Source organism: Apis mellifera, linkage group LG5 (assembly GCF_003254395.2).
Source record: "Apis mellifera strain DH4 linkage group LG5, Amel_HAv3.1, whole genome shotgun sequence".
Taxonomy (NCBI): Eukaryota; Metazoa; Arthropoda; class Insecta; order Hymenoptera; family Apidae; genus Apis; species Apis mellifera.
The window spans coordinates 3,549,458-3,565,873 of NC_037642.1; the positions used below are offsets into that span (position 1 = coordinate 3,549,458).

Below are 16,416 nucleotides of genomic sequence, written 5' to 3' on the forward strand. Positions count from 1 at the left end.
CATTACTTAACTTTCACAACAAGGTTCTCGAATTGACGATATAACTCTGGCCAAACGTCGATAACGGTGGAAAAGGCAGTTTCATAAACGTAACACTAGCGTGGAAATTAGAAAGTAACTCTATAAATCTAGCAACTACTAGGAAAAGTAATTCTAGTTAATGTCAAACACACATCATCGAATATAATATTAATTATAGCTTTGCGTTGTAAGAATTTTAACTGCTAATGTTTTAACGTTCAAAATTTTTTCATAGATATTTAACAATGGCTAAATAAAACATGTTTTTCGATATATATGAGCAAAAAAAAGATCTTGTTTCCATTTTATTATATTATATTATTGTTAAATATTAAAAAGGCTAGAATTTATATATGAAATTTTAAAATTAATAGTATTTAATAATATTATTAATAATCATTTTATAAAATACGATTTTTTAAAAACCATGCTGATCTAAAATCTAAAAATTATCAATTCATTTAAAAATGCACAGCACTCTTCGCTCTAAATCATCTTTCAGTTATTAATTCGCTTATATAAGTAAATTTGCATATGCAAATATAGTTCTAAGTATTATACATACCTGCATAATCATTGAAATAAATGGTTATTCTACGACACTGCAAATTTCTTTTTCAAGTTTTTAATATTTTCTATATATATTTTTATAATAAAACAAGATAAATTTACACAAAGAATCAGAGGATTAGAAATTTGTTAACGATTAAATATTTTCATATCAATATTTGTTATTTGAAAATCATTAATCATCAGTCATTAAAGAAACGAGAAAGAAGAACGTAGTTCATACAAATGCTTCAACAAATATAACAGCGTTAAATAACATTCATTGATTTAGCCAAGGCAATCTCTTTTAATATTTCTTTTGCTTTCTCTTTATAACTTCTTTGGAGTTGAATAGCCCTTTATCGTCAGATTTTTCTTTGAGATTTAAATATCATCTCTTTTGCCCGTCATAATATTTTGAAGATATATCTGATACGAAAATTATGATTTCCTTAGTAAATAAAATTTTATTTTTTTAACGCGATATAATCGAGACATTATTGAATTTATCGAAACATTATATATTATTATTCAGGACATATCTAGTAAATCCAATGAATTTTTTAAAATAACAAATTTTATCTCTCTATTCGATGTATACTGTCAACTGCTGGTTAAATCAGAGAAGCATAAAAATAACTGCAAGTATTTAAATGTAAATGCGAGAAAATCAGGTCAAAGCGGTTAAAGTTTTCTGTTGCTCATATATGTCACATAGAAGTATAATTGTCAGAAAACTTTTCATTAAAATATCGATGCACATGTTTCATTTATTGTACTGAAATATATTTTAACGCCATGGGATAATCTATAATGGATTTTCTCTTCTACATTGTCTTTAATTACATTTTTTTTTTTTTCCATTACTAATAATCATAATCTTTTGCAAATCTTTTATATCTATTTATTTTTTTTCTAAATTTCAGTTATTTTTTTCAAATATAATTAAAAATACCTATATATGCATTATTTCAATTTTTAATGTTTTTATTTTCATCATCATTTAGAAATATTTCTTCATCGAAGAGGAAAGTTTGTATTCATACTTGTTATTTCTATTAATTTATCAACAGAAGACAGATTAAAACTTTCACTATAGTCATCATCTTCATTGCTTCATTGAATGCAATATTTCCAATTGATTATACTCTGTGAATCTAGTAAGCTTGATCACATTAGAATTATTATTGATTTATTGAAATATTTATTTTGAGCCATAAGGTTTTTAATAAATTAAACTTAAACTAAAAACAAAATTTTGAAGAGAAATCGTATTAAATAAATAAATAAAAATCACAGTTCAATAATTTTGACGATATTATTTAACATTGATATTAAATCCTAAAAAATTGATAGATGATTTTTAAAAATGATTATCAAATTTAAAGTATATTCAATAATCGTATGAATATTTATATTATAATTAGTTCAGAATCAATCTTGTTGAAACTCATATAGTTTTTATCTTCAATTGCAATTTTTTTTTTTAGATAAAAATTTATAAATTAATGGAAAGGATGTAAACTAAATTATAAAAATACAATATTTCTTGTCGATTTCTTTGCTGATCAGATTACCATTGGTTTCTTTAGCATTGCACATTGAGTTGGCAGAATCGATCGATTTTACTGCATGTTACATGGTAATCATCAATATTAAACTGTTCTTGGACTTATATATTCGAAAACTCTAAATTGATGCAATAATATAATGTGTTTATGCTGTAAAAGGTTTGTAATTTAGATACAAGATAGCTTCTGTTATTTTTTCGACTCGTGAGTGATAAATTTTTTAATGAAAAATATTTTATAGAGAAAAGATTAAAAAATACTAGATATACTAGATATACGTGTTGAAAAGAAATTTGTGAGAAGGAATCTTATTACTTGATTTCAACACACCTAATATGTACGTTCATTCAAACAGACACGAATTGGCAATTGGCCAAAGTATCTACAGATAAGATCATATTGTCCTTTTCATGCCAGACACACGAGTTGATGTAGTGAATATGTTATTCAGTAATTTATAGAAGTTTATAGATACTTTAATTTACTTCAGAAATTAATTTCTAAAAATATAATTTTATCGTTATAATATGAAATTAAAAATAAAAACGTGACATTCATACCACATTCTTGAGAAAATTTGCACATTCGTGCTTCTTATGAGGAGGACGATATGTTACCGTGATGTTAATAATAACCGAAGGAGAGGAGTACTCCCTTTTTTGTCCTGTGATTTCTCAAATAATTCATCTAATTTTTTTTAATACTTTATTTTATTTTTACATTTAGATAGTCACTTATTGAGTAGGAATTGATTTCTAACTGCCTCTAAATAGTATTTCATTGATTATTATCATTTATATATATGATAATGAAGATAGATTAATTTCATCGTACTTCTACTGCATTCATAATTTATGACATGCCCGATTTCATTGACTTTTATGAACATATTCTCAGAAACAATATCTTTTTCTTAATCGTTCACTTAATCAAGATACTAATATTTTAGTATCGCTTTGAATTAGAACAATTTTCAGAAATATTCGCGTATATATTAAAATAGAGCGAAACAAAATAGTTGAAATTTGATTAAATCCATCCATAAATTTATATTCGTATTGAAAGAGATTAGTCATTCTTCATCGACTCAACATTTGACAAAAAGTGTAGAGCAAAAAACAGTCGAATACTTCCTCCGTCGTATCGATGTAAACACATCCGAACGAATACGTTTGATACCGAGGCTCTGACGTTTATTTGTATATAAGTAGGAAATCCTGTCTTTACATTGCTGCACCGTAGGCCAAGTCCTGAGAAGAACGTGGCGGATGGCCACGGTGAATGCGAACGAATCGCGACGCTTCATTTTCTTCCCGCATAGCGCCACCGTCGCGCCAGCCATCTCGCGTCCAAAGAAGTCTTAAAATCTTTTATAACCTTCTACTATGCACCCCGAGGGCAACGATCTTCCCGGCATCTCGAGTAGCCTTATCCGGGGGGGTGTTTATGGTTTTTCGGTCTCTCGACTCGTATTGTGTGACGCCAACACACTTCTATGCGAAATAGCGTGTTTAACGCCGCGACGCGGCACGTCGAGGCGCGTTGCGTCGCGTGACGTCATCGTTTTCGTTTCACCAGACCGTTAATCCAGCCTCGGTGGTGTACGGTTACTCATTGTCGAGCATTCTATCGCGTGTGAATTATTCGACACTGAGAGACGATCGATCCTCGATGACATGGCAGCAGAGGAGTGTTGAGTATTTGAACTTTTTTTCTTTTTTTAATAAGGAAGGTTTGAAATGGAGGATCGTAGATTTATCTTAATTCTTTTTTATTATTTGGTTACAGTATTTGGATCAACTCGAAGGTATCTAGCTAGTAATATTATATTTATATCATTCAAATTATCGTGGAATGAAGTAATATATATTATTACAAAAATTGATATCGAATTTCTTTCTTTTTATTGACGTTTTTAATTGAGAATGTTTCATAAAATATTTATATCGAATATCCTGTATGGCTAATCACTTATGTCAACAATTATATACGTATAAATCATTCATTATTTAAATTTTTCATCATTATTATTCAAGAATAATTAATTATAATATTCGGGTTAAATGCTATTATTTTCATACACGATTATTTTTTTTTTTTTATATATATATAATTAATTTGTATACGTTGAATTAAATCTCAAACGATATTCACAGGAAGTTGTTCAATTAAGATCATCTGATACAGTAGATAAGAATATCTAAATTGAATAAAATATTTATAATGAAAATTATAAATATTTGTATTATTATCTTATCGTATATTTAATTCGTGGAAATCAGTAATATAGAATCGATACAGTATGTTATGAATAGTTGAATATCATAAACAATTGTAAATATATACCTAGTCCTTAAAGAGCTATGGATTTCAATACATATTTTTCTTTGACAAATTTCAAGAAGAAATAACAAAAACATTCATATAATATACACACTTTGTTTCACAATGTTTCATCATTGTATCCACTAAATATATTGAATATCTTGATACAGGAACCAATTATTTAGAGTGAGAAAAATATCTCAGATAAGGGTTGAAAAGAATGTCGTTACCATTTTCTTTCTAAATCGAATATTATATTATTATTCAGATTTAGTTTCTATCGAATCTAATAACATTTACTTAAAACTACTTAAAACATTTTTCCGTTCTGCATAATTAAATTAGTTATAGTTGGAAATATTTTGCCTAAGAGAATATTCCATGAATTTACGTATATCCAAGCGACGTAAATTTCTCCCGCTACAAAATCCTCACATGGCTATTCAATAAAGGATTTGTTTCGATTATTTTATACGCATTTACATATTATGCGTATTATTACATATATCATGAGCAACTTCTTAAAAGGAAAGAGGAATACGTTCGTTTGTTTGCGAGCAATGGTCGAAGCGAGTAAGGATTTTATGCGAACGTTTGACAGGATAGGATTTTACTGCTTCCGAAATGTCGTGTCTCGTAAAACCTGCCTCGTTCACGACCGTTCCTTCATTCGGCTCTTTCCGCTGGAACTTATTGCGATTTCACGTTGACTATTTTTATAGGCGGAGAAGAACTGTTGCAAAGGGTTTCGGTTATATCGTTTTTATTGAAACAGACGTAAAATGTCAAGCATGGAGCCTCTGTGCAGCGCGGAATCGCGTAGACGAAACGTCTGCAATTTTTCTTCGATCCGTTCTCCTTCTCGTTAAAACGATATTAAATCGGTTGAAGTGAATTTTGAAAAAGTTTTCGAAATACTCGCCTTAGCTCAAATCTTATCCCTCTTGTTAAGAATTAGCTTGAGAGTCATTATCAAAGTTAGAGACCAAAGATAATGTTTTAAAAATTGTGATATAAATTGTGAAATCTTGTTTATATAAATTTCATTTATATTTTTCATAGAAATTTTTTAATAATGATTGAACTCTATTTATGTGAAATGTGAGCCTTATTCCATTTGTACGTTTTTGTGACATTGTATAATATATTTTTCCTTTTTCGTTTACAAAATATTAATTTATTAACAATCATATACTTGCAAAATTGTTCTCAATATCTAATTTATTATTAATGAAAATATTTCGTGAAATTGTCTCCTATAAACAATCTGTTCTCTAACAGATTCATATAAATGGAGTTCTATTATTATACTCTTTTTTTTTGCGTTTCAAAAGAAAAGAAAAGCAGAACAAACGTTTTGAAAAACACGTTTCAGAAGATATCGTGTAAAAATGTGCAAGTTTTCGTCGAATAAAAGGAATAGCAATGATATTCGGTATGGCGACTGTGTCCTCTTGTCATCGAAACGATCCCTTGTTAGCATACATATATCCTGGGTTTCAATTACGCGGCGATACAACGGTATCATTGCTACAAAGCTCGTTTCCAAACCATCCCTCCGCGACGTGTGTCCATCGAATGCACGGAGTCAGTGGTCGAAAGGTAGAAGGGGGTTCCGCGTTCCCCTATGTAACACGAGATCTTTGTCAGGGATCATCAAGGGGAAATTCGTGAATTCGCGTGCACAGGTAAAATCCGATCTCTCGTTATCGATCGTCTTTGTTGAAGTTTATTTATTCCTTTATTTATTTTTTCATTATCTTTTGTCAACTTGTGTTGTGTTTGAGCTATAATCAATTTATAGTGAAACGAAATTAATGCATTAGAGAGAATGTTCTACAAGATCCAGAACAAATAATTTATTGAATAATTTATTTAATGAAATGTCATAGATTCAATTAATAAGTTTTTTTTTAGTTATAACGTGAAAATCATGTCGATATAATACATGGCATCGTGTAATTAGTTATAATCAAGCAAAATGTGATTCTAATTAAAAGAGAATTAAAGAAAAGAAAGAGTCAAATTTTCAGACTCTTTTTTTAAATTTAATTTTATGCTATCGAGCATAAAATCTTTATTTATTCAACGTGTTACAATAAATTTTGAAAATTTGATTTTCCTATGAAGGAAAGTAATCATTCCTGTCAAGAATGTTCTCACAATATTTAGTGTGGAGATGTGTAGAGATGTGTAAGTAGAGTGTTTGAATCGAGTACTTGAGATTATGGTGTGAACGAAGGGTGCATGGCCACTCAAACTTTTACTACCGATATATACACCTACACGATACCTGATGAATTATTTATACACTTTATCGAACACTTTTTGAAATGAGAGATACATCAGCGATAATAAAAATATATGCTTTTGCTAAAGAAAAATTAAAAATCTTCTCTTTCTTCTGGATATTGTATAATTGGAGATTATATGATATATTCTAACTTTTCCTTAAATTTTCTACTAAGAATTTATGATTTAAATATATTTATTCATTTGCCAATAGTCTCATACAACATTAACACATTTTAATATCTAAAGATGAAACTATATATATATATAGTTATATATCTATTTAAATTTATCAAATATAATTACAATATCAAGTATAAGTACTTGAAATAAACATGATTTACATAGTCGTTGTTTGTATCATAGGTTAGTTAGTATAGTATCATAGATAAGTGTGTGATACAATTTGTCAGAAATTTCTAGTAGTGTCGCAGTTATTATCTTTATTGTAGCTGAATACTTAGTGGGATATCGAGTTAACGACCAATTTCGTACAATCAAACGCACGTTCATAAAATGTTATAATCGCATTCTATACTGTTAGAATTGCCCCGCGTGAAAATCCTACGCACTCCTCTTGGAGATTCAACATCGCTGAGTTCAACTTACAGTGTTGGTTGTGAAATTGTTATTAACTTTGCTTTCCCTGGTTCTTACGATGATTGCCTAATCATGCAATTAACTTAAGCATCAAAATGTATAAATAGCATGCAAGAGACTAAAAATAAGCAGTAAACTTTAAGACTTTCGAAACTTTTGTTCTTTTGTTACCTATGCCCATACGATGTAGTTACGTACAATATTAATGTATTTGTTATATAATATTCATAACACGTTACCTGTACACATGGCATTCATATTATTAATTTGTACTTATATAACGTTGATACATTAAATTAACTAATAATTATAAATACCTAACATTAACATATTCACCGTTTAATATAAATTAACTTTCATTATAGATACGAATTGCCAAGTTGTAAAATTGGGTGAAAAAATTAATGAATAATTAATTAATTCGTGAATTTATTCGCAAAAAATCAAGTTAATTAAAGTATTGAACACGTGCCAAAATATAATATAGAACAAATATAATTTTAATGTGTCTCACTCCGTTTAATATATTTATGATTGAACGAGGTTCAAGATAACAAGACAATGTATTAGATATATTTTGTAAATCTGTTTCATCCTTTTCATTTAATTTTTATTAATATTTCGTGATACGATTCTTCGTGAAATTTTTCAACTAGAAATATTTTTACAGTATCACATCGTGAATCGAAAACAATATTATCAACTGGTGTAATACTAGGTGGTTTGCATTCAGCAGTTTCAGAGAATTCGCGGACTGATATCAAAGTTTTCGTTATCGGATATCGTTACGTGCATTCTCGCTTTCATTTTTTTTTTTTTCTTCTCATGCCTCGTGTATTGTACCCGCGTGTTTCTTTTATGCTGTGTATATTGCACTTTAGATATCTATGCCTGTGTGTATGCCTTTTATGCTTGGAGTGTGATAATAAAATTGTTTCGTCCATAAAGTCGACAGAAAGTATTATCGGTTATTCAACACAGTTACAAAATGATACATGTTACAATATGCATGTTACGTTTTAAGTTAAAGTTTTTGTTAATTTATTCAATAGTAATAGTTTTCATTTTTCTACACAACTACTTCTCTTTTACGAAGTTTGTAAAGTTATACAATTTTATAATGCAACTGTTTGTAAAGTTATGCTATTGTACTTGTAGCTTATTGATTTTGACATGACTTTCGTTACTGGAACAATGTCCAGGGAGGCATGTTATATTTTATACTTTGCTCGAAAGTTATCTTAAGTCTTCACAATGAAGATAATTTGGAGTGTTACAACTCAGCTCTTCAGATATGAAAAATATAAGATGATGATGAAAAAAGAATGATGAATACGGATTGAGAATCTGTGCATCTTTGTAGACAAATTTGAATGATATGTATTATTAAAATTATGTTAGATTGATTGATAAATTTTTAACATTTGTTTTAAATTTGGATATAATATATTTGATGATTTCATTAGAATCAATTATCAAGTTTGTGCTCCATCCAACTCCAATTCAATCATCTGGATATTTGTTTTGTCTCTTTATTGACGAATCAATTTTTTAGGTAGATTAGATTAGATTATTTCTGATTCAAATTAGGTTAAGTTAGATTTAGTGGTTTAAAGTTAGATTTAAACTAAATTGAGGGACGAAAGATTCATTGTACTTCTTCAGATATAAGCTTTCGAATACAAAATGTTCCAGAATAAAAAATTCAAGAATAATATATATATATATATATAATATTATAATAACAAGATTTAGTATAATAAGTTTCATCTTCAGAAAAAGAAAAAAGAAATCAATTCGTGAAGAAAGTTTTTTTCAAGTTCAGAAGATTTGATTAAGTAAAGTATGTAAATATTCTATTAATTCCGTATATCATAAAAAGTTTGTAATTATTTTTTACGATACTTGAATGAAGCGTATAATCAAATTTTTGATGAAAAATTTGTACTATAATATTCTTCAGACAAGAAGAATGATTAAAATAAATTCAGAATCAAAAATTACATTATACATCATCTTAGTAAAATCATTGTTGCCTATTATCGTTATGAAAGAATGCAGAAATTGTAAATGCATAGTAATTTATCTCAGAGTTTAGGTATAATGGAATTGTTATGTAATCTATGTTTCGTCATATCGTATGAAGTAGGACTTACGTTAGTTAATTATTGTTTGACGATTTAATGGTCAACTCATAACGAATTTAATTTAATAGATCTTTTTCTTTTTGTTTTTTGTTGATGCTTAATATGATGTTTTTAGACCTACAATTTTTAATTTTTGATTGGAAACATTATTTTAGTAATAATAATAGCTAAAATGCAAATTTTCTTTTATGATGGAAGAGCGTTTAATGGCTTGTTTCATAATTGTATTGCAATGATAAATTCGTTTCTATGGAAACAATAACATAAAATAACTTTTTCTCCTATGTTATAGCACTAATATTGATAAATAGATTAGATATTCTTTTTATCATTTTTTTATCAATAAAATATTTATTTAATATTATTTTATTTAACATTTAATTCCAATATTTATCATTAATCATCAAATCGTTTAATTCCAATAACGACATACAACTTATGCTCTTCAATATCGTATTTTCATTTTTTCCCCAAAATTTTAAAACATTTTAATTTTTGCTTGCTAAAAAATCTAATCAAGAAAACAAGATTGACGATTGATACATTTTGATTAAAATTTTACACAATTATTCATTGGATCTACTTAAGAATTTAATTATAAATATATTTGTGTTCCTTAATGAATGAAAGATCTTTCTGTGTGTTTGCAAATAAATGTAAATGATTAATTAAATGTTTCAGTGTAATAAAGTATTAGTTTCTCTGCTCTCGTGAAATATTCACAACGTGATTAAACGATGACGATTGACAGGATACAATCTTATAAACTTCTCACGCCATTACGACGTAGAGACTGCTTACAAAAGCTCCTCAAGTTCTCGGTATCGGCTTCATCGAGAAAGCCTTGTTACAGTTTCACTCGTCGGTTTAAACACGAACCTGTTTATTTATAATTTGATTCGTAATAATTGTTTTTGATGGCTCGATGGATTAAATAACTGCGAATCTTTAGGTTTATATTTATTTCCTTTTCAAACTGTAGATATGAATGCTAATTCATTGATACATAGTTGTGAAATAAAATATGTCGTATCAATTGCTTATGATATTCTAAGATTAATTAGCTAACTATGATAAATTTGTTTCAACATGTTACTTTATTTTCATGTTAGGAAAATAAATAAAACGATAGAATAGATAGATTCTCATAGGTTCCTTGCTCCAATTCAGATCTCTTTATTGTAAGAATAAATATTTAATGATTATATCGTCATATACAAAGTATACCATATTCATAATTTTATAGATTTGTTTTTGATAAATTTTTGATAGATTTAAAAATAATAAAAATTATTTTTAATGTCAAGAGGAAACGGAGTTTGTGCGGACTTTGTATCGTTCTGTTCAAATTACCGTATTGTATGCTGGATACATTCAAGTGCAATTGTAGCTTGTATCAATCTACACAAATATCGTAAAGCTCATATTAAAAACATATCTTCAGTTCAATATCATAGAGAGAATCGAAAATGTTTATTAAAAATATTGTTTCAAATGTGATTCACGTTTTTGTTAATTTTAATAATTTATTTCTTATTAATAATTTTCAATCATCTTTCGAATAAACAATTTTGAGTAAAAATAACGTTAAGAGCTAAAAATATTGAAAAAATTTAAATGAATGCTAGTAGAAAAATGGAGTAAGTTTATTTTAAGGTATTTCAAATTGGATCCAGTCCAAATAGTTGAAAAATTATAAATATGAAGATGAATATTACACTGAAAAAGAATATATTTTAAATATTTACTTAATGTTTTCAAAATATTTTATTTTTCTTTACATAAAATGAAATAAGGAAAAATAAAATTGAAACGTTATTTGAAAATATATACTGAAAAATTTGTTTCTTCAATTTGTTACAAACTGCAATAACTTTTCAAAGTATTAGAAATTAATACAAGCAATAATATAGTTAATATCATAGATATCTTTATCTATTTGCAAGGTAATTGATTTTATTTCACATTAATGTTTTCATCGAGTAGAACTTAATTATTCAAATGGTGTCAAAAACTTTCATTATTTATCATCATCTTTTTACCATTCGCGAATTACATGCGATAAAGTATTACATACTTTATCGATCGTCTCAAATGTGAACGTGTCATGCATAGCATGCCATCTGATCTTGTTCAAAAGTGTTTTTCAACGTGTAATAATAACTTTACAGTTCATTTTGCAAGTTCTTCCTTATATTACGATAGATAAATAAATTCTGTTGAGGAAATTATAAATTATGTTACATGTTTATATCCAATCTTAGTTTATTAAAATATAGCAGTTGCAGTGTTTTGATTCATTTTTATATTTACGTATATGATAAAAAACTTTTCTTTATAATAGAGAAAATTTTTCACAGCAATCTTGTCAGATTATTTAGAAAATTTTCACACGTGAAATCTATACCACTAATACTGGAATTAAATACACTTGGAAATTCCCTTTTGCTCGGGCATCATTTCCACTGCGCTGAGCAAGAATCTTCCTTGGATCCAGTCAAGCAAGTAATATCGAACACAGGCATTTAAATTTCTTTATCTGTTTTGACCATCTATTCTCTCTTCCTCTTACACATTCTTTCTATTACCAGCCAAGATTAAACAAGACTAGAGTTTCATGTCCCAGCTAAATATACAAGAAGTATGTCGCGAGCTATGAGCTTATAAGGAATTACGGGTTGTGCTCCATTACTTACACCTATACCCATATTCTTTACTTTCCATTTCATCCAAGTAAAAAAATTCCATGTATTTTCTCCTTCAATGAAGACTAGTTTTCAACCACACATGTCTTTCTTTGTATAGTAAGTTGCACCTCATCGACATTATGGCGAAACGAAGGGAAAGCAGCAACATAGAACATACCTGTGAGTCTCGTATCACAAATACGTAAGATTAACAAGAATAATGTTAACGTTTGATAAAGGAGGAGATGAGATTGATTAAAAAAAAAAAAAAAAAAAAAGAAACGATTAAAAAGACGGAAGAATGATAGGAATATCGCGGACGAGCAGAAAGCAAGGACGGAGACGGCATTGAACGGTCTTTCTCTTTTCTTCTCCATATCGTCGGAGACCTTCTTCGGTCAGAGGGCAGTCCCTCTATTAGATTCTCTTTCTCTCTTCTCTTTTTCTCCCCCTCCCTCTCGCTCACTCTCCCCCTGTGTCTCTCTTGGAGAATTTAATTTTCTCCCACTCCAATGTTTGCGCTCTCCACTCCTCTCTCGCTCTTTAACGGAGGCAGCATGCCACTTCCAAAGAGTTAAACACGCATACGCGCGGGTACGGAGCACGTGGTTGGCCGGGTTCACCTGCGCATAGAAAAGGAGGGACCCAACGATTGGCGTCCCGGTGGAGCGGCACCTGCGGCCCGCGTCGTGGTGTCTATTCGATAGAACGTAGGGGGATGGCAACGTGAAAGAGGGAGGAGTAGATTCGGTCCACTTGGAAAAAGCGGCAGTCCGCTATGTAGGAGGAGAAACAGCAACGGAATAAGGAGAAAGAGAACGTAACGTAGGTCGGCAGGAGGGGAGGATTATTTCCGCCTTTTAAAAACGACCCAGAATGCCTCTTATAGGCGGAGCTGTGGTGAGCGGACGCGCTACTATTGGCTGCCATAATATATATAATACATCATGTTATAATGGCTGGGGAATTATTGTCCTTGTTCATGTTCGCTCACTTATTTCTCTTGCACAGAAACAATTATATCCCCTACCGAACCACTATTTCCCACCCCTTACGGCAGAACGGCTTCGGTTCGCCAACCGGAGTAACGAGTATTGTTGATTGTTTCAAATCGATATGTACGGCGCCACGAGGTTTCTGAATGTGTGCGCATGCGCGAATCGCGTTTTTCGGGCAACTTCGGGATGAATCGGAGACCACGTGGCATGCCGCGAATAGTAAGCTGATTTCGGAGTTTTTATTTTCATCATCGTTCGATTTTTCGTAGAAATTTTGAACGTTCGTAAAAATTTGCGTTATTTTAGAAAAATAAATGTATCTCGTTAAAGGTAATATCTTTCGATATAATAATTTTTAATCGAAATAAAAATATTAATCGTGAATACGTACGTATTCATTTAGCACGTGCTCATTTAGATATAGGTTAGGTATATCATTTCTATAATCGAACATAACCTATGTATATTATTTTTGCATCGTAATGTGTAATAAATCACGCAAGGAAATATAATATATGCATCATTAAAGAAATCAATTTTTTAGTGTATGTCAGATTCATTGCGTAAATAATTCATATATATTAATTAGTGGCACCCGTTAGATTTTATTACCTTATCATCATAAATTTTATTTTTTTAAACGGATTCAATCATTCTTAACAGTTTTTAAACTTTTTAATTATGCATGGTTTATTAATAAAATTGTGTTAATAGTTGCATAAAATCGAACTTGATTGAATATATATTTTATTTTAATAAAACTATTTATTTTGATTGTGTTACAGGTGAAAATGTGGAAATTCTATTGGAGCACAGTAGCAAACTTGTAGAACTTTTCCAATATCCTTGGGAAGCACTGTTATTGATGTACATCAATTTAAAATATGCAGGGGCTAATCCGGAAGAAGTAGTGAGACGTATGGTTGATGGTAAAGTATTTTTTTCTTAGCTTTTTATATATTTTTATATATTTATATATTTTTTTTATGTTAATATTTCCAGTATATTTCTACGATTTAATAAATTAATTTGATAAAAAAAATATAAATATATAAAATGAATATTCTATATAAAGTGAAAAAATTTGTTAATTAATATTATATATATAATTATGTAAAATTACATTTTTATATATCTAATATGATCAAATTTAATATGAAAAATAATAATTTTTATTTTTCTTTATTCTCTAGCTTTAATAATCTTCTGTTCGAAGAATTTTATTTGGAATTCTATTTTGAACAAAATTGTTTCGTTTATAAATTTATTGCCTACTTGATTTTATTTATGAGATTTTCACGAATGGTTGTTTGAAATTGTTAAATTCTTTCAGAATTATATTGAAGAAAGATTCTAATATAACTTCATTATTAATGAACCGATTATTCTTATATTTTTGTTGGAAAAATGACAAGAGTAAATTTAATTTTGACGGTTTAATGATTAAAAGATAGATTTCTTTGTCGTGAAATAGTTGGCGCATGTGGATAACGAAATTGGCAACAACATTCATATTTTAACAATATGTAATAAATTTTCTTTATATATCATGCACTTTTATTAAAGTAAAATGATGAAATTGTAGAACATTAATAAATTAAATTTTTTTGATAGTATATAAATCAAAAATTATATTACATATTATTCCAAAGAACTATTTCTATTATTCGGATTTTATTTCTGATAAAACATTATAAAATACAATGGTGCACTAAGTTTCTCGAAAATAAATTTAGAGTCGAGGACACAGGTGTTAAAACCATTACAATAAGATTTATGCTTCCAGTATATATTTGTTCATGTCAATTTCGTTGTATTCGTCACCCTTAACAATAATATCGAATCAAAATTGCAGAAAGTGATCATTTATAAATGAAGATTATCAAATGATCACACGATTTATTATATTTATTCAACACGTGAAGATTTGTTACAATTATATCTTCATTGGAAGATAGAATTTAATCATCAGGAAGATATATATCTATATGAATATATATCAGCTGTTTGTATTCAACAATGTAAGATATAAAGAGGGATTTAAAGAGGTAAGTGTTATATTTGTAGAGATTAATTAAAAAATATTCAATTAATATTCAAAACAATATATATAAAAATCGATATTTGTTTGAAAATATCTATTCTAATAATTAATCGTTTCTTGCAAAGTAAAAATAAAAAATTTATTTTTAAAAATATAAAATATTCCACGTGATAAGACACTTAAGATAGATATTTTATAAGATAGATCATAGTGTCAATAATATCACGTAAACGATATTTTAACTTATAATATTTCCTGTCTATCTATAATATATGAACAGATAAAAAGTAAGTGCTATAAATGCGAAAGAGTTAAAGTAAATTATCAAACTTTCGTTATTATTCTTCTATTAAATATTTTTGTTTTATTTTCTTTCGTGAATAAACGTAAGTATATAAGTAGCTATTGATGATTTTCTCTTTAGTGGATTTAAAACCATTGGAATACTTAACACTCCATTGTTGTATCTATATCTATTTGTATGCAAATGTAATATAGCCATTATAGTAATCATTGTCATTGATCATTTCTCAACAATGATTTTATTTTTTCAATTGACAAATTACAATTTTTTAGAGTCTATTCTCGAAAAGATTATATTGTAGTATGTACAACATATTTTTAAATTTTTAAATCTTTTTCATATTTATGAAAATATTTTCTAATATGATGATTTATTACATTAAATAAATTTTTTTTAAAAGGTGATTCAACAATATTATTTAGATATAAAAAGTAGTCTTGTTTAACTATTTTTGTGCTTAATTAAAATTTTTTATTTAATTCTTAGAAAAGCACAAAATTATCAATACCTAATCAAGAAATCATTGCTTACATTATCACGTACAATAAAAAATTTTTTAATCTGTATAAATATAAGTATAATATAATGAAATTTTTTTTTTTTTTTTTTTTTTTTAGATAGCACTTCTAATCTTTCAATATCTTATCTTTGTAATGAGAAAATTTCAAAGTCAAGGTCGATTGTATATTTATCTAATAGTTTTTCTCCTTTTTTAAAATTATGATATATATGATAAAATACCTACTACGTTATATATAAATATTACTAAAAAAAATATATTCACATATTTGCTTAATTAACAATTTCTTTATAAATAATTAACCTAAAATAGTAATTCATGAACGAAAATCATTCAGTCAAAAATATTTCCAAATTGT

At 28.0% G+C, this 16,416-nt stretch overlaps 1 protein-coding gene across 4 annotated transcripts in view; it reads left to right on the forward strand.

Moving 5' to 3' along the window:
* Dsx (doublesex) overlaps nucleotides 1-16,416 on the forward strand; it is a 91,468-nt gene that overhangs the window by 19,935 nt on the left and 55,117 nt on the right. For 2 of the 4 annotated variants that reach the window (NM_001111255.1, XM_006560013.3), the window contains 1 exon segment: nucleotides 13,976-14,119. In NM_001111255.1, coding sequence (NP_001104725.1) covers nucleotides 13,976-14,119 — 144 coding nt within the window. 4 annotated transcript variants of the gene reach the window in all.